Here is a 25,289-nt window from a genome sequence, read left to right as displayed (position 1 = left end):
ATGGTATGAATGCTGCACACGCGCTGCAGATCGAGTGATATAGTTAATTTGCGGTATTTAAAATATAATCAAGCTATGCGAGTCAGCAAGCATAAACAATTAGAGGGCACTTTCCAATTTAAACGGAATTTTGTTGGTGATCAGCTGCGATCCGAGTGCATGCCCCCTGAGTTAGCCCCCTCATATCGTGCTGGCCCGGTGGGATGGCCAATTAGGGAGCTCCATGTTCCGACAACTTGCCAACACATCCCTTATCGGATTGGGTATACTTTGGTATAAAAGCAGGGCTCTATCCCAAAAGCCCTAGTTATAGGACAAATATTATCACTGCCGCAATTAGGTGACCCATCCAGTGTGAACCCTTCCAGTGGCCGAGGTCCACCCTTGTGTTTTCACAGCTGGCAGCGTTTCTCATCGCTTTTCCAAGCGATTTTCCATTCTTTTCCTCACCATTTTCCTTTCCAGCCATCACCAGAAGCCCCACAACATCGGAAGTGTCCAAGTTTCTATTCCATTATATTGTTCTCCATTTGTTTTTCCTATTTTTCCGCAGCGGTCAGACGGTTGACGTTCCCATTTGGTATTTCAATTTAGCCCAAGTCCCCGAAAAATGGAGCTGGCCTAGCGAGAAGTCCAACAGGATTAGGCCAAACTCATTGCGAAACGAAGCGCTAGCAAATAAATTTATAAGCCCTGATTGCGTGCGACAATTGCACAGTATTTACGTCAGCAAGGGTTAAGCGCAGAGATTGCAGCATGGACTTCAAGGAATACCGCCAAAGGGGTGAGTGTTGGCCAAATCTGGGCCATAAAGTGCCCAGCGGCAGACGCAAGTATGTAAATACCGGATGGAAATCCAATACAACGGGGCGTATATTTGATTGGCCCCAGGGCGGATTTGTCCCGGCCGTTTGTCTTCGTTTGATGGCCTGTAACACATGGCCCAGACACAGGGGGGCAATCCTGGCTAACCAGTAGCATATTTTCAAATCAATTTTTATTGACATTTCCCCAGCTTACATGGCTGTTTTTGTGTAAGGCATGACGATACTAATTATTCGGTGCTTATTATTACAATGTATGAAAATTTCCAGCGTAAAGAAAAAACGAGTAATATTTTTTATTTTATTTTCTTTTCATTAATCCTGATTGTACTAAAAGATACAGCCAAAATAAGGTAAACAGGGAATTTATTTTCAAGTGTTTAAAAAAGTTTACTACTGGCAAAGAGTTTTGCAAAGCTTAATTGATTTATTTAAGTAAATAAAAAGTAATAATCATTTCTATTTTACTTTTCTAAATTTTTAAATATTTTTTGAAATGCATATTTGTTAGGACATAATAAAAATAGATAACTAACCATTTATAAAAATCTTTAACCAATCAAAAAAAGTGATGTTGTCGAAGTATACTGCACTGTAATGTGATGAAACTTTTTAATATATTTTTAGGCAAAGAGATGGTCGACTATATAGCGGACTATCTGGAGAATATACGGGAACGTCGTGTCTTTCCGGATGTGAGTCCCGGCTATATGCGTCAACTACTGCCGGAATCGGCTCCCATCGAGGGAGAGCCCTGGCCGAAGATATTCTCGGATGTGGAGAGGATCGTGATGCCCGGCATAACCCACTGGCAATCGCCGCACATGCACGCCTACTTTCCGGCCCTCAACTCGATGCCCTCCTTACTGGGTGATATGTTGGCGGATGCTATCAACTGCCTGGGATTCACCTGGGCCAGCTCGCCGGCCTGCACTGAGTTGGAGATCATAGTGATGAACTGGCTGGGAAAGATGATCGGTCTGCCGGACGCCTTTCTCCACCTGAGTTCCCAGAGCCAGGGCGGCGGAGTGCTGCAGACCACGGCCAGTGAGGCTACGCTAGTTTGCCTGCTGGCAGGACGCACTCGGGCCATCCAGCGATTCCATGAGCGACACCCTGGCTACCAGGATGCGGAGATCAACGCCCGGCTGGTGGCCTACTGCTCCGATCAGGCGCACTCCAGTGTGGAGAAGGCGGCACTAATTGGTGGGTCTATCAAAACTTTTTAAAGGTTTTTAGATACCAGGATATATGTACTTATTTAGTATATTCTGACTAAGGACTTTTTAGATACTAGGATATTCAGTATTTAATTCCCATTAATGTACCAGGGTGTATGGCCTATTATATTTTTTTGAAACCAGGATATACAGCTTAATAACCTTATAGATTATACCCCTTTAAATACCAGGATATATGTTACTTATTGAGTATATAATTCTTAACCACTTTTTAGATACAGTATTAAATATTTTTTGTAGATAAATGGTTGTGTCGTGCCTATTACCCTTTTAGAAACCAGGATATAGAGTACTTTATACCCTTTTAGATACACCAAGGTATATAGTACATATTGATTATATAATTCTTAATAACTATTAAAATACTAGAATATATAGTATTAAATATCTTTTTAGGTACCAGAGTGGGTAGTACCTATAATCCTTTGAGATACCAGGATATACAATTAGATACCGTGATCTATAGTACTTAATACCCTTTAAAGACTTGAGATCCCATAATTTAAAAACCTTCCCATCTTTCCCTTCCGATTTCTATGCAGAACTTTGAATCGTTAGTTTCCAAGTTTATAATCCACTTACCCACCGACCTCTGCCTGAGATCTATATATCTTTTTTAAACAAAGTTGGCTTTATGCTGATGCCATTTTGCAGCCATACTATCTTAACGTCGGCTCACTCGACCATAGCAGCTTCATCGTTTAAGCCGCTTAAGGCCTAAGCCACACTCCCGTTCTTTTTCCGCAGGACTCGTGAGGATGCGGTACATCGAGGCGGATGAGGACCTGGCGATGCGCGGCAAACTGTTGCGCGAGGCCATCGAGGATGACATTAAGCAGGGCCTGGTCCCCTTCTGGGTGAGTGGCAGTCTGTCAAAATTAATTGGCCCGCCTTCTGCAGCCAGCTGATTCCTGATTCTTGATTCCCGACTGGAGACCCCAGATTCGCGACTCCCACTGGAGCCAATTAATACATGTCAGCATTTAAGTGTCCTGCGGTGGTTTATTTTTAGGTCTGCGCCACACTCGGCACCACCGGCAGCTGCAGCTTCGACAACCTGGAGGAGGTGGGTGTTTGGGGAGTAATTAAGGGGAGCAAGAGATAGTCCAAGGGCCTTAATCAACTGGCCACACAAAAAGATACTAGTGGTGATATTCAAATATAATACAGGCTTTTAGATATTTAGCATAATTTAGGATAGGCAATATATTTAAATAACAAACTTAAAGTTTCATAAAAACAGGAACATACAAATTAAATGTGTGGAAATGTGTGAAAATTCGGTATTTAGAAACAATATGCTTTATGGTTTATTTACTTTGAAAAAAATTCAAAGTACATATTTTTCGCTTTGTTTTTCACTCTGAATGAATGTCATTTAAATTTTAATATGATAACTGAAAATTTCACAATTTTGTTATTTTAAAGACTTTAAACATTTTTCTTAATATGAAATTATTTATTCTAATGTCAATACATTTTTAAAATATAAATTACCCATATTGAATCTTATATTTTCTACCATGACTCACAAATTTTAAAACGAAAGCATGAAATGTACCTTTTGTTATTGTAACCCAACATTTTGAATAAAATATTTTACGAGCTTAATTAATTATAGTTTTTAGCAGCATAGGTTCGCGATACAATAAAAAATTTATTTTTAAATATCTCAATAATTCCAAGCTCGATCCGAATATTTATAATGAATATTTAAATTCATTGAATAGATAAATTAATATTTTTTCTAAATTTTGATAACGATTTGTACTTTGTTTAGTCAAATAATCAAGACTGATAAGACAATTATATGTTTGAATGAGTTTAATAGCTTAAAAGTTTCAGATTAGGTACTCTACTCCATCAAGATATAATAATGTTGAAGTCTTCCTCCAGATCGGCTTGGTGTGCGCGGAGCACCACCTGTGGCTCCACGTGGACGCGGCGTACGCCGGCAGCGCCTTCATCTGCCCGGAGTTCCGCACCTGGCTGCGCGGCATCGAGCGGGCGGACTCGATCGCCTTCAACCCGTCCAAGTGGCTGATGGTGCACTTCGATGCCACCGCGCTGTGGGTGCGCGACAGCACCGCCGTGCACAGGACCTTCAATGTGGAGCCCCTGTATCTGCAGCACGAGAACTCGGGCGTGGCGGTGGACTTCATGCACTGGCAGATCCCGCTGAGTCGTCGCTTCCGGGCCCTCAAGGTGTGGTTCGTCCTGCGATCCTACGGGATCAAGGGACTGCAGCGCCACATCCGCGAGGGCGTGCGTCTGGCCCAGAAGTTCGAGGCCCTCGTCCTGGCCGATCACCGGTTCGAGCTGCCCGCCAAGCGGCATCTGGGATTGGTGGTCTTCCGGATCCGGGGCGACAACGAGATCACCGAGAAGCTGCTGAAGAGGTTGAACCACCGCGGCAACCTGCACTGCATCCCCTCGTCGCTGAAGGGACAGTATGTCATCCGGTTCACCATCACCTCGACGCACACGACCCTCGATGATATCGTCAAGGATTGGATGGAGATCCGGCAGGTTGCCTCCATTGTGCTGGAGGAGATGAACATCACTATCTCCAACCGCGTCTATCTCAAGGGTAAACGCAAGTCCTACCGCCTGCAGTAGTCACCGTATCTGCTTCCGTTCCCGTTCTTGTTCGTGTTTCCGTTTCCGTTTCCGTTCATGTTTTCAGTTTGATTATGCACCCCGATCCACCGGAAATCGTTGTTTTGACCAACATGCGGTTGAGCTTTGCGTGTATTGTTCAATTTTTGAGTTATGATATTGTTTATTTTTATTTATAAATATATTCGTTTTGATAAGACTGTCGGCATTAAGAAGTAAGGGGAGCTCACAGAGAACTGAATGGGATTCAAAGTGAGAAAACCATGTTCTGAAAAATGTATATAACAATATCAGACAACATCTATCGATGTTACTTTATATATTTTATGGTTTTGGGGTTTAAATATCTATAGTTTTTTAGTTAGCTTTTGATTTCTTTTAACTGAAAACCAAGGTCTTAACCTTCATGATCCCATTTTGTTATTCCGCAGAAACCAAGGAAAAAAATGAAGCCTTCGGCTCGAGTCTTCTGCTCTCGAATTCTCCACTTTCACCAAAGGTGGTTAATGGGTCGTTTGCAGCCATCTTCGATGCGGATGAGTTTCTGGCCAAGACCTATGCGGGTGTTCGGATAGCGGTAAGTCAGTGTAGGTTAGCCAGGCAGCCAAAACTTGGACTTACGATATTCCAGCACCAGGAATCCCCATCGATGCGACGTCGAGTGCGCGGCATCCTCATGTCGGGCAAGCAGTTCTCGCTGGACTCGCACATGGACGTGGTGGTGCAGACGACCCTGGACGCAGGCAGTGGTGCAACTCGGACCGGCTCCACCAACTCCTATGGCCGCACCACATCCGCGGCGGTCCAGGGAAACACCGAAAAGCAGGCGAGCATCCAGGAGGACAACGAGGAGTCGCCGGAAGGTATGAAGCCCAGGTAGAGTAGTCGGCCCTTTAGATGTATCGCCAGTGCTAGATTGCGTTTGAGAGACCCCAAGGCGTATTCAGACCAGTGACGTCTATAACTGATTTTTAAGATTTGAGTTCTTAAATTGCTTACGTGTTTCTAGAAACTAAAGTTTCCTCATATTTCAGAACACTTTCTAGTTTTCGGCAACAATATATAGTTTTATATATTTTGTAATATATATTATAAATATTTTTACAAATTCCATAATAGTGTTCTATCTAACATGTACAGTTTACATTGTACACTGATTAAAAACGTAGTAGATCCAATTATTTAATAGACAATTTAGAATATTTTAATTTTAATATCATCCACTGCGTTGTTGCTTATAAAATTGAATACATGGAAGTATTAAATAGAAAAAGTGTAGTTATTTTAGGATTCAAGACATTGATTTTAATATTTTGTATCTTATTAAAAATATAAATAAACAATATATTATATAATACTTTCCGTAATAAAAATTTTTGCAATTTGGATATTGCACTAAAATATGTTTTGTATAAAAAATTGAGTTGCAGTTATTTCACATAATTATAACTAAATGTTTAATTCAAAGTGCAGATTTATTTTTACAATTAAATTTTTATTAAAGTGTAGGAATCTTATCAGGTTTTGAAAAGTTCAAAAAGAATGTGTCAGAAATGGAAATTAGTAAAAGTGACTTCACTGGTCAAGATTTTAAAAGTCCCTCCTAACCATTTCAGTTATTCTTGTTAAATTTCCAGAATCTGAATTGCTGTCTCTGTGCAGGCCCAGTAATATTCCCACCAACGACCACGATCATGACCACGACCACGACCACGACCACTCCCTGTCCACTCCCAGTCGCAGTTGCAGCTCCAACTCGCACTCCTTGACCCACTCCCCGCCGGCGAACCTCTTCCGACCCATTGCCCTGTGTGGAATGACCTTGCCCACGCCCCTGCCCAGAAGCGATGTCACCGTGTCCGTGGACAGCCTCCTGACCCCCGTCACCACCTGCAACGTTTACCACGGCAAGCGCTTCCTGGAGCCCCTCGAGAGTCTGGCCCAGAGCAGCGCCTCCTTCAGCAGCAGCATCTGCCGCCTCCCGACGCCCCTGACCACGCCCACCCGCGAATCACCAGAGGATCCCGACTGGCCGGCCAAGACCTTCAGTCAGCTGCTCCTGGAGCGCTACTCCTCGCAATCCCAATCCCTGGGCAACAACTCCTCGACCGAGAGCAGCAGTCTCAGCGGCGGTGCCACGCCCACACCCACGCCCCTGAGCAGCCTGGATGAACTGGTGACCCCACTGCTGCTGTCCTTCGCCTCCCCCTCCTCGCAGCCCATGCTCTCCGCCCATGGAATCGGGGAGGAGGGGCTGCGGGAACGGGAAAGCGACTCGGATGCCACCGTTTGCTCGGCAACCTCCTCCATGGAGTCACTTTAGTCATAGGTTATTAACTTATAAATATGCTTCCTTAGTTCTATTTGATTAGAAGCTTAAATAGAATCCGAAATATTGGATCGTTTTTAGGTAATTTCATTTTAGAGACTTTGCCTAAGCCCTAAACTGGAATTTTAATTTGGACTTGAGAAAATATGGTTTTAAGTAATGAACCCAGCGGTGTATTATTTATATTAGCATTATTTATCTAAGCATTATTTAAGTTGCAAGCCCATATATAATTTTATTGTTAAGCAAATGTTTAACAACATTTTAAGGTATATCACTTGACACCTCAGTTTCATTGTACATAAGTGTGTTTGGGGAGAAGGGAAAGTCATCCAACGCTGCTGTGCAAACAATCAATAATGCAATCAATCGTCGTACGTAATATCCGTAAAATATTTATGCCCATATCTATATCCAATTGTAAGATAACTGATTAGCGGTCAAGTTAAAAAACAAAAAAACTCCAAAACTTACCGGCTTACATATATCCACACTTAATTAATGTCAGAGTGATTAAAGTTTCAAAGTTCCAGTTAAACTTGACGTGAATTTGTTTTATTGTGTGGGAAAACTAGAATATCTAGCTGGACTACCTGGGTTTTTCCATATTTTAGCTCTTTAAAATACAATTTTTTTTATTCCCAAAGAATGGAAAAATCAGAGGCTTAACATTTTATAAGAATGTTGTTATTTTATTGTAAGTGTTTATTGATATCATCCGGACGCCAGGCCCTTGAATCCTGAAATTATCCTTGGCCTGCCAATGGACACAGGTTTTAAGTCGACGGGCAATTAGTCTCTCCATCAGTAAATGCCCAGAAAAGTCAGACACATCCATTAGAAGAACACCATGCTTTCTTCGTCGGGTGATAGTTCGCGAGAAGGTTCACCGTCAACTTCGCTGGTTATGTCCTCTTCTGTCGCGAAATCTTCATCGATATTCTCAATAATCGGCGTCGTGTCTGCCCAGGTGGCAAAAAGTGGAGACCCCGTAGTTGTCGAGGCTCTCGAAGCGACCCGGTAGACAATCTGGGCATAGAAGGTCAGCAGGAAGATGATGATGAAGTCGTGGAAGAGGATGAGGGAGGCCAGCAGGTGATCGTTGAGTCGCATCTCGGCGAAGCGTCCACCGTTGATCGTCTGTGCATGGTACATCACGAACTGGTGGCAAAAGTATAGGTCAATCCCTACCTACAAGTAACCCTTAGAGCTAAAACTTCTTACCAACAGCACGATAACGCTGATGAAGATCTGGAACACTACGAAGGAATAGGGCATAGCGATCAGAATGTGCATCATGACAAAGAAGATGGTGACGATCAGAAAAATAAAGGCCATTACAAACAGGATTACAACGTCCAATGTAAGATCGTGCTGGGGAAAATTTTATCAAGAAGAAGCAGAAGAAAAAACAACATAATCCTTACTGGTATTATAGAACCCAGCAGAACGAACAGGAAGACCAGTAGCACGCAGATGAAAAACCACATTATAAGATCTGGCCAAAGAGATCGGGCCACCAGAGCGAATATACCTATAATCACGAACTCCACCTAGCCGATGGAATCGAAATGGGAGATCAGGCAGAATTTGTTCACGGAATACTTACTATCAGCACGGTGATCAGCCAGTTGAGACCAATGATGAAGCGGATCTTCTCGAAGAATATGAACAGTGTGACCATAACCATGGCCAAAGCAAAGAAGATCACACTAATCCAGTAAAGATTAATGAAGACCAGGGTTATATCTGAGCTGAAAGGTCAAATGATATAAAAAAGGTTCCACAGCATCTTCCCACTCACATTAGGCTGACCAGGAGCCACTGCAATAGAGCCAGAACCATCCAGGCTATGGTCACCATATAAACGACACAGGCGAACTTCCGGCGGGCCTTCCTATAGGCCCGCATCCTCAGTCGGCGGTCCTCCATGGAGTTGTGGGCGTGGCCCGGGTTTTGTGTCGGAGTAAGGAATACAGAAACCAACGGCAACTACGTTCAAACTTAATGGAGAAGTCAAGGCCTTAGTGATATAAGGGTAAGAGGGTTTATATTTAGATTTTTTCAAAATTTATATTCTTTTTATCATGATCTTCTTTATAGCACCCTGCCCGATTTTGTGAATTCCAGAACAACCTTTTCTAAATAGGTTGTGTTTTCAAAAAAGGGAGTACTTAAATACTATATTTTCTGTGAGGACTTTATAGAACGCAGATATCCAGGCCTTTTTAGTATTGCTTATTAAGCATATTAAGTCACAAAATTGAAAATGGCAGTTACCCAGTTACACAACATACTATATCCGCCATATAGTTTTACCTTTGCAGGCCTTTTACAAGCTGCAAGGGAGTATTCAAACCGCAAAATCAACCAAAAGGTAAAATCCAACTTATCGCGATCCCGATGGCGGTCAGAACAGTTGGCATTTATTTTTCTGATAGTTTGATGTTTTTTTTCATAAATTTAGATGTGAATCGAAACAAGCCACTCCAGAAACAGTTCCAGACCTAGAGCGTCTGTACATATGTTGCGTGAAAACCCCCAACCGCGCCGGAAGAGTTTGATAGGACCCACATACAAGGTGACCATTATTATGCTCGTCATCGGGCAGATTCAGGTCTCGGTGGCCATGGAGATGTGAGTAGTGATTCGCGGTCGTGGCTCTGCAGCCTTTTGATAGGTCTTCCAATCCATCATCCCGCCCTCCAGCAAGCCCCTAAAGGACTTTCTGGCGGAACGCTACTACCTCAGCCTGGTCCAGTTCCTCATCAGCTTCCTGTCCATCCAGCTTTACGGTTTCTTTTACCATCTCATCGTTAAGAAGCCTATGTGGGTTCGGGTTTTGGCGGGCCTCTGGACGGTAAGTGGATAGTCTAAGCCTGTGTAATTCGTATGTACCTTTATTTTTGATCCAATCTTCAGTACGAGGTGAATACCATGTCGATCATGAAGCCCGCCAAACGAGCCCCGTACGTAAGCCTCATCCTGTCAGTCTTCCTCACCTTCCTCATGATGATCATCAGTGTAATATACGGCAACAAGGCAGTCAAGCACCAAAGAGGCCTCTTCGTAGGTAAGAAATGTGCTATGGCCACCGACACTCACCTGTTTCACCTCAGACCACCCGGAACAAGGTGATCCTGTGGAGCGAGAGGATATTCGTGCTGACTTGCTTTGGCATCATAGTATGCGCCGAAATGAAGCGCGTTACCATAGAGTTTCCTACCCTGCTTGTATACACCATGATCTCGAACGTGGTAAGCGTCTCGAAAATGTAATGACACTTATGTTTTTAAAATTCTGACAGCTTAAGATGAATCTTAGTTTAAATAGGTATACAAATAATTTAACAGCAAGTTTTTACATACAATACATACATCTTAATCTGTCACTTTACTATGGTTAGTGATTCCAAAATTACAATGTAGCTCCCATTCTTGCCCCACAGTTCGTCGTAGTCTTTGCCGCCTCGCTGCGAAGGCCCCATTTCTATCACTACGATTCAAACGGGGACTATATACTGATCGGTCAGCTGTACTACCTCAACTTCTTCGCCCTGTACATGGGCTACGTATGGACGACTGCGTCTTTTTTGGAGCTGATGGGATGGGACGCGAACGTTGAGGGTATATTTAAGTACCTATTTTATCGACAAGAAACCGAGTGAGCGGGACGCATGCGCGGACTATCGGAACAGCTGGGACGGACTGTTTACGCGGAACGAGGCTTCCTCCTCTCAGTTGCTCAGTGTCTCGATGTGTCGATGGGACAAGTTTGTCTGGGTGGCGCGACTTCAGTCGTCTTGATTCGATTCGGATTGCCGGAAAATCGATAATCGCAATTTAACCATCGTCGCTGAATGTAAATAAATGGCTTTGTCTGTGAAACGTTTTTTAAAAAGTCCTGCGGACTTCCTTGGACTGGTTATAGTGTATGTGGAATTATGTATTTTCAATTGGATTACGTACACGTATATATAATCGTACATATGCAATACACATTTAAAGGGACTTCTGGTCTCGGCTACAATACATAAAAGTGTTAGGTGTAACATTAAGTTTTAATAATTACATTCTTAAATAGAATATATGCTAGAAGAAATTTTTTAGTAGGTTTCCATTTTGATTTTCCTCTCCTGTTCGGAAAGACCACAAAGGTTTCCGTCCCAGATCTGGTTGTTTGGTCCTTTTCCGTTTCGTATCCGTGTGTTTACCTCACTTCTTGGATGCCTCTAGTGCTGCGGTGCCTGGGTGGCTATGGCCTTAGTTCCTCCACCACTACTGTCACTGCTAGTTGGCCAAACGGACACTAAAAGGGGAGAACACATTGTTAGATGTTTGAAATAGCTTTATATTAGAATCGAGATGTGGTATATCTAGAAAGTTCCCAATCATCGAACTATAAACCCCTCTATAAATATTTACTTCTTGAAAATAAATGAGTCACTATATTTCTTATCAAATTCCAAACTCAGCGTACATAATAATTATACAGTGATTTCATTTTGAAAATGGTTTTCTTTGATGAATAACTGATAACGCCTGCCCAATAAAACGATTCATACTATAACTTACTATTAAATAACATACTGTTAAATAAATTGAAGTTGGGGAATGATTTCTTAACAAATGAATTTTCTTATAAACCTTAAACTTTTTCAAACTTGCTACCAATATTGCAATCAATAGGTAGAAATATTTTATCCCTTTCCATAGGGTTTTTAAGAATCCATTACTTGTCTTGTTTTAAAGTCAAACTAAACGAATGCTTTTCATTCTATCGTGTACGATCCACACACGTATACAACGAGGTTCTAATCTTCCCACATATAGACTAAACAAATATAATGATAATTAACACTTAGGACAGACACAGAAACAACAATTACCTTCAGAGTTTTAGAGTTGCTTAGCTTAAGACGTTTATAAAATATAATATACAATTGTAAGTGTATATAGTAGGAGCCGGGTACACACGTACACTATCGTATTTAACGATCAATCTGAACCTTAACCTTACTGTATTGCATTTTTATTTTTTGTTGGCTTTGCTTTAGTTTTTTTTCTGTGTGTGTTTAATTGTATCAATTGAAAAGCGACACTGCAAGTAAACAGAAATTCACAACGGGTTGTCATCAGTATGAGAACGAGTATCTGTTATTGGATTGGTTAGCTGTGGGCCACATGAATTAGTTGGTAGAGAACCTCGACCACAAGTTGAGCAAGATTAGGGCGTTTGCAGGGCGTCGAAGTGCGATATTAGACATGATAGAACCAAAACCAAACCAGCCACCTAGCTATACTACTTCTCTTCTGCCTGATCGAGAAGAAACCGCAACCAAAAGCCCCAGAAAGCACAAGTCGAAGCGGTATAAAATAGGAAAACTCACCCAGCACTATGATTAGCAGCACGACGGCGATGACGCCCATGATGATCATCATCTTCATGTTGGCCCACCATTGCTTGCGCTTCAGTTTGCCGGCCTGCTGCTCGAACTGGGAGGCTCCCTGCTCCAGCTGGTCCGCCCGTTCGCCCAGCTCCGACAGCTTCTGGTCCCGCTCCAGGACCTTCTCCACGTTCACCCGCATGATCCCCACCACCTCGTCCACCTTGGCCTGGGTCTGCTGCAGTCGCTTGTTTGCATTGTTGTTGCTGATTTGATGATCCCCGAATTGGTTGTAGTGGTTGTCATTTGCGTTCGGCGGCGGCGGAAGTATGGGAAAACTGTACAATATTATGTGTTTTTGTGGGGGATGCTTACACTTATGAAGAGCAGCAGATAGATCGTTCAGATACAGAGCACAAAAGCAAGAGTCTTGATGGACATACGTATATCATTTATATGTGGGGATACCCTTGTCCGATAAGAAATTATCGTTATTACTTTCGGTCTATGGAGGCGTGTCTTTGTGTGGCTATACAAATTTACCTTCAAGATTTATGCGACATATATACTGTAAATACTTTCTTTCTTTACAAAGGTGTTTCATTATAAAAATAATAATTAGTTTATAGCAAACGGAAAAAAGGCCTGACAACGCTTCGAACGTTTTTCTTTTTTAGAACTTAAATTAAACTTTCTACCGGTAAAACATTTTAGGTGATAACTTAATTTTAAGGTCCGGTTCACCATAATGGTTTTTAAAATGACTTAAAGTGAAATAGAAACGAATTTTTGATAATTAAATAAAATTCATCTGAACTTGTACGTATTTGCATGTATAATGCACTAGTAAAAAAGAAACTAACGTTAAAAATTGTTAAAAGGTTTTGAAAAATAAAAATAAAAAATTCTCAAATTGAAATGGTTTTTTTTAACAAATATTAAAGATCTTTGTAAAGTGAATCTTTCTAAAACTCAATAGTTTTTTCAAAAAAGAAAAGATATATGTTAAATATGTTTTTTAATTTTAAGGCGTGCCGTGTCGTGCTAAAAATACAGTCACGCGCCCATCTCTATTATGACGCGGCCGGTTTTCGGGTTTTCTTCCAGCGTTGCGACGCTGGTTCGAAATTCTCCGCTGCCGTCTTTATAGAGCGAGCGTAAATCTTTAGATCCCTATACTTGCACTATGGCCGTTCAAATGGTTCAAGAACAGTCATATCCGGAGCAATTCTCATCGGACTTCTCTTGCCTCTGTGCTCTTATTAGATGGAATTCCACCACTTACTCGTTGTTGTTGGATCCGGAGGGGGAGGGGGCTTCGTTGTTCTCCATTATGAAGTTTCTGCGGGGGGAAAATTAACCAATTCGCTGTTTTATTAAGTAAAATGCAAGGTCCGTCACACACGCACACCCAGAAATAGGTAGTAACTAGAAATTGCAGAAAACAAAAGGCTGCGACCACCTTATCTGCTTGTTGGAATGATTCACTCGGTTCCGAAAGTCGACACCATACACTACTTCTGGGCGATTGGGGAACTTGTTGCGCTCGGCAATGCCAACCAACTCTGTTTACTTGGGTGAAAAATGAAAAAAACAACGCCCAAGCACTCACCACGTCAATATGCCTCTAGAATACTGCTGGTTATTTAGGGTTTTCAAAGGCTACGTTATAATAACGCAATAATTTCTTTTATAAATATCAGCTTGTGATCAAAGTGTGACCGTTTTTATTTTTTCAATACTATGCATGGAAAAATTTAAAATCCTGAATTATAAAAAATGAAGTTTACTTATAAATTATATTTAGGTGAGTTTAAGTATAGAAATTATAGTTTAATAACAAGAAAAAAAAGAAAATGTTTTAAGTATCCAGCAAGAGATCACACATATTTTCCTTTGAACATATCACAAGTCTTAAAAAAAGGAACCGCACTAAAGCGATGACTCAAACCATGGAGAAGGGTAGTCAGGGTATGTCAAAATAGCGTGTAAGGTGTATGTAGATATATCTACATACGTAAAACTACATTACATTATCTAAATGCCTAAAACATATTTTAAAATTTTTAGAATTGTTATTACCAGATCGGGAAAAGTATGAATCATATTCATGAAAGAGGAGAAACAGGTGGACCCTTAGTTCAACAATAAACATCAAGATAAAAAAAATGTGCCTTAAAAAATTATTGTAGATGATAGATGGTATATTGTGCATTGTATGATATCTATCAATTCTTTCATAGCCTTTTGAAATATTTTATGATTAGGGCGTTTAATAAGCCAGAATTTTAAATCTTTTTATATGTAGGAGATTTGTATATAAATATACTGGTAGATCAAAGGATCTTTAAGAATTCTTTTACCGATTTTTTGAGAAAGACCGAAGGAAACCAAATTTTAAAGACTCTAATATAATTATTTATTAAACAACTTAAGCGATAATATATTAGAACCGATTGTTAAAACCGCCTCAGAGAATTGCAAAAATATAACTAAATACTTATGGTCTTTTGGAACTATTCCAATTTCAGATAGAAAACCTTAAGGGAACTATGGAAAATGCATAACTCGCTGGTTTCCAAGTTGCTGCTGCGACTGCTGCTGCTGTTCGCCCTGGTGACAGCCGCCTCTATAGTGGTGCTCACAAAATGCGGATTCGACGAGATTACGGCGAGGGAAACGGAACACAACAACCCCAGTGAATCTAGTGGATTTAGTTATGCGCTAAGTGAACGGGAGGCGGAAATTGAGCGGCTAAAACAAGAGGTTTTGGGCCTTCGCACTCAAATTCTGTTTCTACAAAATAATCGCAGTGCTGCCAAGATATCCAATGGCAGTCTCCAGCTGCAAGAAACCACCGTGGGTCCACCAACCGCTCCACTGGGTCACCACTACGACTGCAGTAGTTATATTCGCAAGCAGGTGGGTGCCGCCGAAATACTGCATGGACTGCCGCTGAATAATGAGTACGAGCTGATACCCTACAATCACTTCACCTTCACCCGGGTATATCCCATCGATTTGGGACTGGGCAAGCGGGTGGTGGAGAAACCCATTGGCTATAGACGTCGAGATCTCATCGAGGCAGTAAACAAAGCCCTGGAGAGCCTAAACAGGAACCATTCGGCGAGGATACGAGCAAAGGGAGCTAGCTCTGCCGGAGGTTACCCCTCGGATGTGATTAAATATACTTTGGATGACTTTATCGAGGGCATATATCGTAATGAGCCCACCACAGGCACCCAGTACGAGCTGTATTTCCAGAGTGTTAAGCACCAGGCGAGTCCTGTGAGGAGGGCCCTAGTCATGCGACCTTTCGCTCCCCTACAAACCGTACAGCTATCGGAGTTATCATCGCATTTGCATAATGGTAGTGCAGATCCAAGTCACAGTCCACCCGTTATCCATGTGATACTGCCCTTGTCAGGACGTCTGCACAGCTTTCGCAGCTTCCTGCAGATGTTCGCCAAGCTCGAAGATCGTCGATTGGAACTCATTGTGGTGTATTTTGGTACAAACGGATTGAACCAAGCCAAACGATTGGCAGGCCGATCCCAAAGGACACAGTTTCTGGCCCTCAATGAGACTTTTAGCAGGGGTAAGCACAATGATGCAATATTTCCTTAGTTTTTTAATGGTAAATTCAAAAAGTCAAGATTAAAATATAATGAATATTTTTTCTTTGGTCTAATGAAATTAATCTACCGTAAAGATATTACTTAGTTCCTTCTTATTGTTTTAGTAAAGTTATTATTTGCTGTAATAATCGTGGCTATATTACTTACAGCCAAGGCTTTGAGACTGGGAGCCGAGCATATTCAACCTTCAGGAGAGGATGTACTGCTCTTTATGTGCGACGTTGACATTATGTTCACCACCAGATTTCTTGAGCGCTGTCGCTGGAACTCCGCTCCAGGCAAAAAGGTAAATGAATTTGCTATGAAAGACTTAAAAAAGAAACAGTTTGTATTTATATATCATTATTTTCCCTATAATACATAGGTCTACTACCCGGTGGTCTTTAGTCTATACAATCCCCATGTGGTATACTCGCTGCAGGGCAAACCTTTGCCCGGCGATGAGGAACAGCTGGTCATCTCAAGGGACACGGGATTCTGGCGGGACTTTGGCTACGGGATGACTTGTCAGTACCGCTCGAACTTCCTGCAGGTCCGGGGCTTCGATGAGGAGGAGATCGTAGGATGGGGTGGCGAGGATGTGATGCTCTACCGAAAGTATGTGCGCTCGAAAATCAAAATCATCCGGGCCACCGATCCAGGAATCTTTCATCGCTGGCACACTAAGGTATAACAATACTTGTTAAACTTTGTTTTATATATATTTTATGGTTTTCTTTATTTTATAGATCTGTTCTAGTTCGCTGACAGCCGATCAGTACCGCGCGTGCATACGATCGAGGGCTTTAAACGAGGCCTCGCACGCCCAACTTGGCTTCCTGGCTTTCCGGGATGATATAGCAGCCGCTAATGCGGCCAAGATGATATCGTGATACCCGACTATCCCCCATGTATCCCTAATCGCTTGGCTTTTCTATCTACGGCGGACATTCAAGTGTGTGTGAAAGGATAGCAGTGATACAGTTTAAATATCTAGGCTACTAATTTCGTACCTATAGACATATTTCATTGCTCGAGTTCTAATATTTAGTTTTAAAATCCATTAAATATTTTTTTCATTTCTTATTTTCATCAACTACGTGTTAAATTTGACTTTTTTTTAGATAGAATATATAAGTATTTGTGATATTTCTTAATTACTTAAGTTTCGTACTTATATCAAGGTTTCTGTTGGCTTGCTTTTATTAACTATTTCAGTATAATCAAATCGTAAGGAACACTGCCACTTTTTCACACATGCAAACACGCATACTGTAGGCTATAAAGTTTGTACAACTTGAGACAATAACTCGTATTTAGCAGAATCGTTGAATTAGCTTAATTGTTGATCTTGTTGCGCCCCCAGAGAGCCACACACAAATACGAAACGCACTGTACACACCACACACATCACAAATTGTTCTTCCATGAAGCAAACTAGATGCAATCTCCAGAGCCCAAGAAACTATATATTTCGAGTACCATATCGAAATCGTATCTCAAACTGAGCCTAACAAATCTGCCAGACTGTTGCGCGCTTTGTAAAAACTGAATTAAATCGTTTAATTAAACTTGTCGCCTGGCTGTTGTTTTTTTTCATGGGTTGGTTATGATTTTGGTGGACGATGCCAACGACCTTTGCCTTGGGTTCAGTGAGCAGGCTGCCGAAGAAGGTGATCCATAGCGCCACCTGCGGTATTCCGGCTCAACCCCCCACCATGACTTTATATTTTTTGGTAAGGTAATTTGTCATGCTTTGATAGCTGAAATTCTTTTACAGAAAATTGATTTGCAGTAAGGGTTAATTTTGCACATCCAACCGACATTCTGGTTTTAAAAACAAGGAAGAACGCTATAGTCGAGTACCTCGACTATCAGATACCCGTTACTCAGCTAAAAGGACCAAAGGAAAATGGAGATATGCAGCAAAGCGAGGTTGAAATGCGCCACCTACCGGCGGTAGACAGATTTAAGCGTTGTGGGCGTTAGAGTGGGCGTGGCAAAGTTTTTTTTGGGTCAATCGATAGGTATTGACAAGACCAATACATTTCAGTTAAAATTTTGTATCTAGCATGAATATTGTGGGCGCCACAGGCTTGGGCGGTTTGTGGGCGTTAGAGTGGGCGTGGCATATTCGCGTGACAAACCTGCGCTGCGCTCAAGCCTACGGAATCTAAATCTGAATTCCGATTTCTCTATCTTTGATATTTTCCGAGATATCTGCGTTCATATTTACGATTTTTTGAAGTTTGTGGGCGGTTTGTGGGCGTTCAAGTGGGCGTGGCAAACTTTTTTTTGGGTCAATCGATAGGTATTGATGAGAACAATACATTTCAGTTAAAATTTTTATTCTAGCATGAAAACTGTAGGAGCCTCAGTTTTGGGCGGTTTGTGGGCGTTAGAGTGGGCGTGGCACTCTGCTGAAACAAACTTGCGCTGCGTAAGAAGCTCAGGAATCTGCACGCCTAATCTCAATAGCCTAGCTCTTATAGTTTCCAAGATCTCAGCGTTCATCCGGACGGACAGACAGACGGACAGACGGACAGACGGACATGGCTAGATCGACTCGGCTAGTGATCCTGATCAAGAATATATATACTTTATGGGGTCGGAAACGCTTCCTTCTGCCTGTTACATACTTTCCGACGAATCTAGTATACCCTTTTACTCTACGAGTAACGGGTATAATGATTTCAATAAATTAAGTTACCTATTTCAATAAATATTTTTATTACTTTCCCCATATTTGAATTCAAATTTAAGGTACATTATAAATATCTATAGAAGTTCTGATTGTATAAAACTTGTTTTGTCTTAACCATTTCTAAATATGCATTAAGTATTGTCTTTCACCTATTTAAAAAATAATAATTTGAATTATTTTATTACCTCAGAAATTTACTTTATATTTGTATTCTGATAAATGCAATCATTTATATTTATTAAATAAATTTTAACAAGGTTTTTCCCTCAAGGGCATTCACAGACTCTGGGTAACCCCAAAAGATTTCTTAATTGGAAATGTCTTCAGGTGGAAAGCCTTTTCATGGTCACGGTCTTGGATTATGTAAGCGCTGAAAAGTGTTTTGTTCCAGTTGGAAGTGGAAACGCTAATCTCATGCTGAGTCTTTGACTGAAGTCTCTGTGAATCACCGCCCGAGAAGCCGGATTAATCCGCGATAATTTCACAGGAGTGTTCTGCTGGGCATTACGCAACAGACGCATAATTAACCCGCTTCTCGATGAGACAATCAAGGCGTTTTTCGGGCACATCCTCTCTGTCATTCTCCGAAAGCCAAACTGACCATGAAACGAGAGCCACCAAGGTGTTGGAGCAGGCCAAGTGACAAATCGACGTCCCAGCCCAGTCCAAAAAAATAAAAAAAACTCACCGGGTGCCAACACCTTAGCCACGAGTGCCAGCGAACCACAGCCATCAGCACAACCACCGAAAACCAAAACCACCTCTAATAGCCACGATGATCCGGGGCTGGGATCGCGGTTCAGTGCTCTCGGCTCGGGCAGAACCCAGAGCTTGGGTTAGAGTTGAAATAAATACGGAGCCATCCGTTCCGGCCAGATCATTCGCGGTCTGACGCCAGTTCGAGAAGCTTTGGCTCGTTGTGATACAGTGTGAACAGGATATCTTCGGTCTTACCCCCCAAAATTGGAGAGGCACATCGAGTGCCAGGTGCTAAATTTGTGATCGATTCGGTGGAGCCAAGTGCAGCGGGGTCACCATGCGTGCTATTATGTTGGTGAGTTCTGAAGGCGTGGAATTCTCCGCTAGCATCGGGATGCAACCGGAATACCTAAGAATATCTATTTCAATTTCCTGGGATTCAATATAGTGCTCATATATTACATTTTCACTTCTGTGCAATTCGTTGAACCTATTTTGTATAGCGACATAATTTATAGTCGGGTTGTACAGTATTGTACCTCAGGTGAATCCTTCCATAACGATATAGACAAAATCCATTAGACTTAAAGATGATTATTCCCCTTTTATTAATTATACTTACCCACTAAAATATTTATTGTCTCATTAAAAAAAATGACATAAAGTGTAGTTCTTCGGAATTCGACTGAGCTAGAAAAAGTTTACACATTTTTTAAGAACCTTTTAACCTTAAAAAGTTTAATAAACTCATGATTTTTGTAATGGTTTATATTTAGTATTATTAGACAATAAACAGTCTCATTCAAAAAAATGATGTTAAGTGTAGTTCTTCGGAATTCGACTGAGCTAAAAATACTTTACATATTTTTTAAGAACCTTTTAGCCTTAAAAAGTTTAATAAATTCCTGACTTTTGTAATGGATTATATTCCTAAAATTTAACGGTCAATTAGGCTCTTCAGTAATTCCTTTAAGCACCAAATAACACATATGTAAATAGTGGGATTTAGGAAATTTCATCTTTTAAACACTGTGATATGGCAAATATGTAGATAATAAATGTTTAAAATATTGGGATTTAAAAAAATTCAACTTTCAGAAACTGTGTTAGAGCAAATATTGCCATAATAAATGTTTTCTTGACTTATTAATTTATATTCATATTTTTATATTAGTCGTTCTCAATGCACGAAACTCTCATAAATCCTTTCTTTTATAAATCACTGATCGTGCACTACATTTAATTTATTGTACATAACAAAGAACTACCCTAAGATCTTTTTAAAAGACCTTTGCAGAATGGAAAATAAATCCATTTCTGACAGCCATTCTTTTCCTCTCAAATGAGATTTTGAATAACAAAAGTTAAGCAAGGACAATCCGTCTTGAATGGATAAACATCCCCCCTAGTTTACCCGTGGGACTCTCCAAAAGTGACCTCGAAATAGTGTTATGTAACATTTGTAGAACACATTATGCAACCCCTGAAATATTACGATTATGTTATGTAAATTTGGCTGTACCAAAAAAGACCAAATCCAGTGCCCCATTCATAAGTTTTCGATGGCAACGACCCGGTCTCAGGAAAACAATTTACCACATTCATATGGTACTCGCTCGAAATATAATTATTCTAATGAAGTTGGCCAGAGTCAGTGACAAGTCGCGTCGATCCATTCCCCACATGCCTAAGCCAACACCATCGACCCGGCCGGAAGTTGTTCCTGATGCTTGGCTAACAAAGCGTGGCGGCCAGCTAGCAAAATATTTTCCATGATTAACTCTGCTTGGGCTGGTCATTCTCGAATTTTTTTTCGGCTTTAACATATGCCAGTGGAGTTATGATTCCGATTCCGAATCCAAATCTGATTCATGCAGCCATGAGAGGGGCCCAGAAATGATGTCAATGCTATGGGGCCCACCCCGAGTACTTGGTGCTGGGCCAGAAGCATCTGGCCTGGCCCAAAACCCATTGCATAATCGCCGGGGTAGCTGATCATATTTCACGCCGACTGGCCACACGGCGATGTCGTCCATTTTGCTGGTGCTCATCTGTGGGCGGAGGGCGCCTCAATTACGATCGGAGGCTGCCATGGTAGCTCTGGGTTTTGGCCCAGTTGGCCCCTGAACCGTGAGATATGTATTGGCTGGCTGATTCCCCGGCTTAGCCGATTGCGATAGGCCCCGTACTCAGCGGCAATTAAAGCCAATCAAGTAATGACGATCGCGCTTTTCATACAGAGAATAGAATATCACCTATGGACCATATGTATGTATGTTAAATTGATTGCTTTTAAGGGATCTTATCTATTGCTAGAACTAGATCACTGAGTTTAAAGCCAAATAAACCAAAGTGGTTCACATTTTAAAACCCTATTTATTTATACAATTACCTATTATTCACATTTAGAACTGTGTGCTCTTTTTCTAAATCTTCTATGGAATGATATCACCACGCTATCACCACCCTATTCATCGTGAATAAGAGTTATTCATGATATAATGCTTTAAAAATGATTAGAGATGAAATGCAATAACTAGTTAGTCATAGTCATTTGCAATAGTAATATGTTAATTAAATTATTATGAATAACGCAGCTAAATAGAAAATCATTCATTTACTTATAGTTTAGATATTAAACCTAACATCATTTAAGAAATAAACCACAACTGTTTTGTATCATTATGAGAAACTTTGCTTAGACTTGAATCATGTTCTTGATAATCCCAATGATTAACTGATATTTATAATTCTTGCTAAAATTATCCTTTTTTCAGTTATCCTGCCTGACCCTGCTCGTCTGTGTCCAGTCAGCAGTGACAGGACCTGAAGCTCGTTCAAGTGGGAACTCCAAGGATCAGCAGCTGGCCACTGCGAGCGTTGGAATCATTGACTCCGTGCTCCGAGGAAAGAGCCGTCAATCACGCTGCGTTAGATGTTACGAGGATCGGGATAGGGATCGGTACTATAGCGGATATTCCAGTCGAACTGGCGACGATATGCGCGGCAGCAGTGCCTGGTACTATTCCGGTTATGATGATCGTAGCAGCAGCAGCAGGGATCGGGATTACGACCGTTACTACGATCGCTCTCGTTATTACGACGATCGGTACACTCCCAGGACCTACGATCGGTACGAGGGGCGTGGCTACGAAGATTACAGAAGGGGATCCGGCTATGGAGGGTCCTATGATCGGGAGCGAGGTTATGGTTACGACAACAGGGATCGTTACTACGGTGGTGATCGCTACAGCGAGGGGTCTTCAAGAGGTATGTTAAATTATACTCTTCGGAATGTAAATTATCAAAAAAAATATTGAGTTTAAAGTAAATTCTTTACGGTTTTTATTATATGTCCCTCTACCATTTTATTTCGATTTCAGATCGCTACAGCGAGGGGTCTTCAAGAGGTACGTTTAGTTATCCCTTTCAATGAGTAAATTATTTTCATAAAAAAATATCTTAATGAAATGAAGTTAATTATTTTTTGAATTATATATCCCTTAATGATTATACTTCGATTTCAGACCGCTACTACGATCGCTTCAGGTCCGGCGGCTATGAGCGCTACGATCCGTACGATCGCTACTACTCCAGGTATGATTTTCGCAACTATCGCCCTTGGGATGAGACCTACAGGTATCGTCGCACTCTTTTGTGTATATATGTTGTTTATATCCATGTTGTCAGCTATCTATGCATTGTCGGCTTTCTATCTCTGAGTTCTTTTCGTTTTTACTCTCTACTTTCATACAACAACTGAACAACACGCAAAACAACCATACATGTACAACAACAACATGAACAATACACCACACAACAACTACAACAACACTGTGGACACTGCGGATGCTCCACGGCTGGCCAATCAAACCATTCCAAACCAAATCAAATCCGTAATGCACTCCAAAAACTGCCACTGCACTCACTATTTTCCGCCCGAAAAACCCGTATCCGCCCCGTTGACAACCGCTTCCGCTTCCGCTGGGCCGACAACTTTAAACGGATCATCAGGGGCCAATCCGGTTTCGATAACTCCGGACGTGGCTATTACTTTGCCACCGATGAGGACGAAAGTGACAGGAGTCGAGGATACGGAGGATACTCCTATGCCCGACCCTCCTCCTCGATGAGTAGTTCACCCTGCGGCCGAATCTCCGGAAATTGTCCTTATGCCGGCGGCTCCAAGGTCACCTCCTCGGCCATTGGCAGCGACAGTTCGCGAGTGGGTGGCCACACGAATGTCCTGGGCTCGGAGGGAGGTCCCGGCAGCTGGACCTATCTGGGGGATCAGGAGAAGGTCGGGGGCAGCAGCGGCAGCAGCAGCGGATCTGGCGGTAGCAGCAGCAGCAGCAGCGGCAGCAGCAGCGGCTCAAGCGGCAGCGGCGGCAGTCGGGAGCGGGAACGGGAACGGGAGCGGGACAGGGAGCGGGATGCACAGAGGTAAGTTGCAGTGGGTGCTGCCCCTGCAACAGCAACATCAGCGCACTCAGACAAATAAGATAGCCTTGACTTTGAGTAACTTCATTAAATGAAAGAAACAATTAATTAGAGGAATTTTCTTACTTTAAAGTATTTAGATCCATTCTCAAAATTCTTTCCCTTTAAAGTATACCAAATCCCTAAAACATCTTTTACATTTTTGTACACAAACTAGCGATAAGTATGGACCTAGCGATAAATCATGGTTCACTTTACCAGGATCGTTAGAATGGAATCATTCATCTTTATCAAAAATCGTTTTTTTATTAATATGTACTCCCGTTCTAAAAAGTTGTCTCCTCCAAAGTATACTGTCTTAAAATAATTACCATAAATTCATGCTGGACCCATTTATATGGAGATACCTATAAATCAGAGTAACATTTTAATTCTTCATCAGAATTCATTTTCATTTAGCTTTTAAATGGTTCTTCCTGTATTTATAAAAAATAATGAGGGAACTAAAGATATATATAAGCATTGTGCAACGACAAAATATCAATTTTCTAATATCCCATCGAATGATTGTTGGGATATTTTGTAGATAGTTCCTAAATGTATATACAAAGTAATTGTTTTCTCAAAAACGTAATAGAAGTTCCCCAGGAATTCAGGGCTATTTATTTGTGACTGAGTGTATCCACACTTATTCCCCGCACGGAATTGGCTTCGGAATCGGTCACGGCATTAAGATAGGCTTGCCCTCTTGTCGCCCCTTGTAGCTCTTCCTATGGTGGCCGAGCACGTCCTCTAGGCGTCAGCTATCTGCTCGAACGGGACGCGGACACTCCGTCGGATGGAACAGGAAACACGGCGAGTGCCGCCGGAAATGGTGGAGGCAACAGTGGTGGTGGTGCTGGTGGTCAGAGCATGCCCATCCCAGCTGCCCAGACAGCCGCCGAGGGAAGTTCGGGCTCGGCTGGCCAGTAACTGGACGAGGAGCCAGAACCAAATCCATATCCCGATCCAGGAACGGATGCAGTGCAGCGGCTGGGAGGGAGGCCCACCCGGTGGGCGTGGCCGGGCTTAGTGTAACCTACCGTCCGTATTTATGTGTAATTCGTAAGCTAAGTCTCCAAAGAAACTATTTATGTGTGGCACAGCTTTGCTCAAATAAACAATTTTCAAAGATCCTCAATACGAGTTGCTTTTTTGTGGAGGGTAATAAGAAACAAGCAGTATTTTTAGTTGGAAGTACAGTTTACTTTATTGTTCATGTGGTTCATTCTTAGCTAGGAGGTAATACATTTACTTTTATTATTACAATAAACTTTCTTTTTGAGAGACCCAGAGCCTGATTAATAGATTTAATTAAATAAATTAACAATAAATAAATAACAAAATAATATTTTGAAAATATTAAGAAGAAATGGCCAAATAATGAAGAG

The 25,289-nt window shown here is 41.6% G+C and overlaps 6 protein-coding genes across 22 annotated transcripts; 4 read left to right on the top strand and 2 right to left on the bottom strand.

Moving 5' to 3' along the window:
* Positions 1-476: 476 nt before the first annotated feature.
* On the top strand, positions 477-7,550 carry LOC119549106 (histidine decarboxylase). 3 transcript variants are annotated; one of them, XM_037856845.1, is made up of 8 exons: positions 477-784; positions 1,452-2,030; positions 2,813-2,922; positions 3,078-3,131; positions 3,962-4,655; positions 5,116-5,261; positions 5,316-5,560; positions 6,322-6,464. In XM_037856845.1, exons 1-8 carry the CDS (start codon positions 757-759, stop codon positions 6,326-6,328), a joined length of 1,863 nt encoding a protein of 620 aa, XP_037712773.1. In that variant the 5' UTR covers positions 477-756; the 3' UTR covers positions 6,329-6,464. The 3 variants fall into 3 exon arrangements, with proteins under 3 accessions (XP_037712773.1, XP_037712772.1, XP_037712771.1); XM_037856844.1 differs by having other exon boundaries at positions 479-784; positions 5,322-5,547; positions 6,322-7,550; XM_037856843.1 differs by having other exon boundaries at positions 480-784; positions 5,316-5,547; positions 6,322-7,550.
* Positions 7,551-7,678: 128 nt separating this feature from the next.
* On the bottom strand, positions 7,679-9,538 carry LOC119549108. 4 transcript variants are annotated; one of them, XM_037856850.1, is made up of 5 exons: positions 8,818-9,538; positions 8,623-8,767; positions 8,441-8,570; positions 8,238-8,387; positions 7,679-8,174 (listed from the first exon to the last, which is right to left on the bottom strand). In XM_037856850.1, exons 1-5 carry the CDS (start codon positions 8,943-8,945, stop codon positions 7,957-7,959), a joined length of 771 nt encoding a protein of 256 aa, XP_037712778.1. In that variant the 5' UTR covers positions 8,946-9,538; the 3' UTR covers positions 7,679-7,956. The 4 variants fall into 4 exon arrangements, with proteins under 4 accessions (XP_037712778.1, XP_037712777.1, XP_037712780.1 ...); XM_037856849.1 differs by having other exon boundaries at positions 8,441-8,566; XM_037856852.1 differs by having other exon boundaries at positions 8,623-8,762; positions 8,818-8,955.
* LOC119549109 lies at positions 9,230-10,700 on the top strand. Of its 4 annotated transcripts, none has more exons than XM_037856853.1 (6): positions 9,230-9,390; positions 9,481-9,650; positions 9,723-9,873; positions 9,936-10,082; positions 10,133-10,270; positions 10,462-10,700. In XM_037856853.1, the coding sequence occupies exons 2-6, from the start codon at positions 9,538-9,540 to the stop codon at positions 10,678-10,680; spliced, it is 768 nt and encodes a 255-aa protein (XP_037712781.1). In that variant the 5' UTR covers positions 9,230-9,390; positions 9,481-9,537; the 3' UTR covers positions 10,681-10,700. The 4 variants fall into 4 exon arrangements, with proteins under 4 accessions (XP_037712781.1, XP_037712783.1, XP_037712782.1 ...); XM_037856855.1 differs by having other exon boundaries at positions 10,133-10,287; positions 10,462-10,604; XM_037856854.1 differs by having other exon boundaries at positions 9,246-9,390; positions 9,455-9,650.
* Positions 10,701-10,743: 43 nt separating this feature from the next.
* On the top strand, positions 10,744-17,592 carry LOC119549107 (chondroitin sulfate N-acetylgalactosaminyltransferase 1). 2 transcript variants are annotated; one of them, XM_037856846.1, is made up of 5 exons: positions 10,744-10,944; positions 14,931-15,997; positions 16,187-16,323; positions 16,402-16,704; positions 16,766-17,592. In XM_037856846.1, exons 2-5 carry the CDS (start codon positions 14,959-14,961, stop codon positions 16,907-16,909), a joined length of 1,623 nt encoding a protein of 540 aa, XP_037712774.1. In that variant the 5' UTR covers positions 10,744-10,944; positions 14,931-14,958; the 3' UTR covers positions 16,910-17,592. The 2 variants fall into 2 exon arrangements, with proteins under 2 accessions (XP_037712774.1, XP_037712776.1); XM_037856848.1 differs by having other exon boundaries at positions 10,753-10,874.
* LOC119549111 (synaptobrevin) lies at positions 10,941-14,153 on the bottom strand. Of its 7 annotated transcripts, XR_005219385.1 has the most exons (5): positions 14,012-14,153; positions 13,685-13,741; positions 12,403-12,737; positions 11,902-12,113; positions 10,941-11,321 (listed from the first exon to the last, which is right to left on the bottom strand). XR_005219385.1 is itself a non-coding variant. In XM_037856857.1 (4 exons), the coding sequence occupies exons 2-4, from the start codon at positions 13,729-13,731 to the stop codon at positions 11,245-11,247; spliced, it is 459 nt and encodes a 152-aa protein (XP_037712785.1). In that variant the 5' UTR covers positions 13,732-13,741; positions 14,012-14,152; the 3' UTR covers positions 10,941-11,244. The 7 variants fall into 7 exon arrangements, 6 of the variants coding, with proteins under 6 accessions (XP_037712785.1, XP_037712788.1, XP_037712791.1 ...); XM_037856857.1 differs by lacking the exon at positions 11,902-12,113 and having other exon boundaries at positions 14,012-14,152; XM_037856860.1 differs by lacking the exon at positions 11,902-12,113 and having other exon boundaries at positions 12,403-12,665; positions 14,012-14,152.
* A 1,578-nt stretch (positions 17,593-19,170) lies between the features above and the next one.
* On the top strand, positions 19,171-24,927 carry LOC119550509 (TATA-binding protein-associated factor 2N). Of its 2 annotated transcripts, XM_037859214.1 has the most exons (6): positions 19,171-19,774; positions 22,197-22,689; positions 22,803-22,829; positions 22,947-23,058; positions 23,434-23,862; positions 24,624-24,927. In XM_037859214.1, the coding sequence occupies exons 1-6, from the start codon at positions 19,757-19,759 to the stop codon at positions 24,829-24,831; spliced, it is 1,287 nt and encodes a 428-aa protein (XP_037715142.1). In that variant the 5' UTR covers positions 19,171-19,756; the 3' UTR covers positions 24,832-24,927. The 2 variants fall into 2 exon arrangements, with proteins under 2 accessions (XP_037715142.1, XP_037715143.1); XM_037859215.1 differs by lacking the exon at positions 23,434-23,862 and having other exon boundaries at positions 22,947-23,016.
* Positions 24,928-25,289: the final 362 nt, after the last annotated feature.

Source organism: Drosophila subpulchrella, chromosome 2R (assembly GCF_014743375.2).
Source record: "Drosophila subpulchrella strain 33 F10 #4 breed RU33 chromosome 2R, RU_Dsub_v1.1 Primary Assembly, whole genome shotgun sequence".
Classification (NCBI taxonomy): domain Eukaryota; kingdom Metazoa; phylum Arthropoda; class Insecta; order Diptera; family Drosophilidae; genus Drosophila; species Drosophila subpulchrella.
Note: the sequence above shows the minus strand (reverse complement) of the source record. Positions and strands in the feature narration are given on the sequence as shown.

Coding starts and splice junctions, on each gene's coding strand:
- LOC119549106 (XM_037856843.1), top strand. CDS start 757: ATGGACTTCAAGGAATACCGCCAAAGGG. Junction 2,031..2,812: donor GGAGAAGGCGGCACTAATTG/GTGGGTCTATCA, acceptor CTTTTTCCGCAG/GACTCGTGAGGATGCGGTAC. Junction 4,656..5,115: donor CAACCGCGTCTATCTCAAGG/GTAAACGCAAGT, acceptor GTTATTCCGCAG/AAACCAAGGAAAAAAATGAA.
- LOC119549108 (XM_037856849.1), bottom strand. CDS start 8,945: ATGGAGGACCGCCGACTGAGGATGCGGGCCTATAGGAAGGCCCGCCGG. Junction 8,567..8,622: donor GGCTGATCACCGTGCTGATA/GTAAGTATTCCG, acceptor TCCATCGGCTAG/GTGGAGTTCGTGATTATAGG. Junction 8,388..8,440: donor TGCTGGGTTCTATAATACCA/GTAAGGATTATG, acceptor AATTTTCCCCAG/CACGATCTTACATTGGACGT.
- LOC119549109 (XM_037856853.1), top strand. CDS start 9,538: ATGTTGCGTGAAAACCCCCAACCGCGCCGGAAGAGTTTGATAGGACCC. Junction 9,874..9,935: donor TTTTGGCGGGCCTCTGGACG/GTAAGTGGATAG, acceptor TCCAATCTTCAG/TACGAGGTGAATACCATGTC. Junction 10,271..10,461: donor ACACCATGATCTCGAACGTG/GTAAGCGTCTCG, acceptor CTTGCCCCACAG/TTCGTCGTAGTCTTTGCCGC.
- LOC119549111 (XM_037856857.1), bottom strand. CDS start 13,731: ATGGAGAACAACGAAGCCCCCTCCCCCTCCGGATCCAACAACAACGA. Junction 12,738..13,684: donor TCCGGATCCAACAACAACGA/GTAAGTGGTGGA, acceptor AATATTGTACAG/TTTTCCCATACTTCCGCCGC. Junction 11,322..12,402: donor GCTGCTAATCATAGTGCTGG/GTGAGTTTTCCT, acceptor CTCCCCTTTTAG/TGTCCGTTTGGCCAACTAGC.
- LOC119549107 (XM_037856846.1), top strand. CDS start 14,959: ATGCATAACTCGCTGGTTTCCAAGTTGCTGCTGCGACTGCTGCTGCTG. Junction 15,998..16,186: donor CAATGAGACTTTTAGCAGGG/GTAAGCACAATG, acceptor TATTACTTACAG/CCAAGGCTTTGAGACTGGGA. Junction 16,705..16,765: donor TTCATCGCTGGCACACTAAG/GTATAACAATAC, acceptor TTTATTTTATAG/ATCTGTTCTAGTTCGCTGAC.
- LOC119550509 (XM_037859214.1), top strand. Junction 22,830..22,946: donor CAGCGAGGGGTCTTCAAGAG/GTACGTTTAGTT, acceptor CTTCGATTTCAG/ACCGCTACTACGATCGCTTC. Junction 23,059..23,433: donor CCTTGGGATGAGACCTACAG/GTATCGTCGCAC, acceptor ACGGATCATCAG/GGGCCAATCCGGTTTCGATA.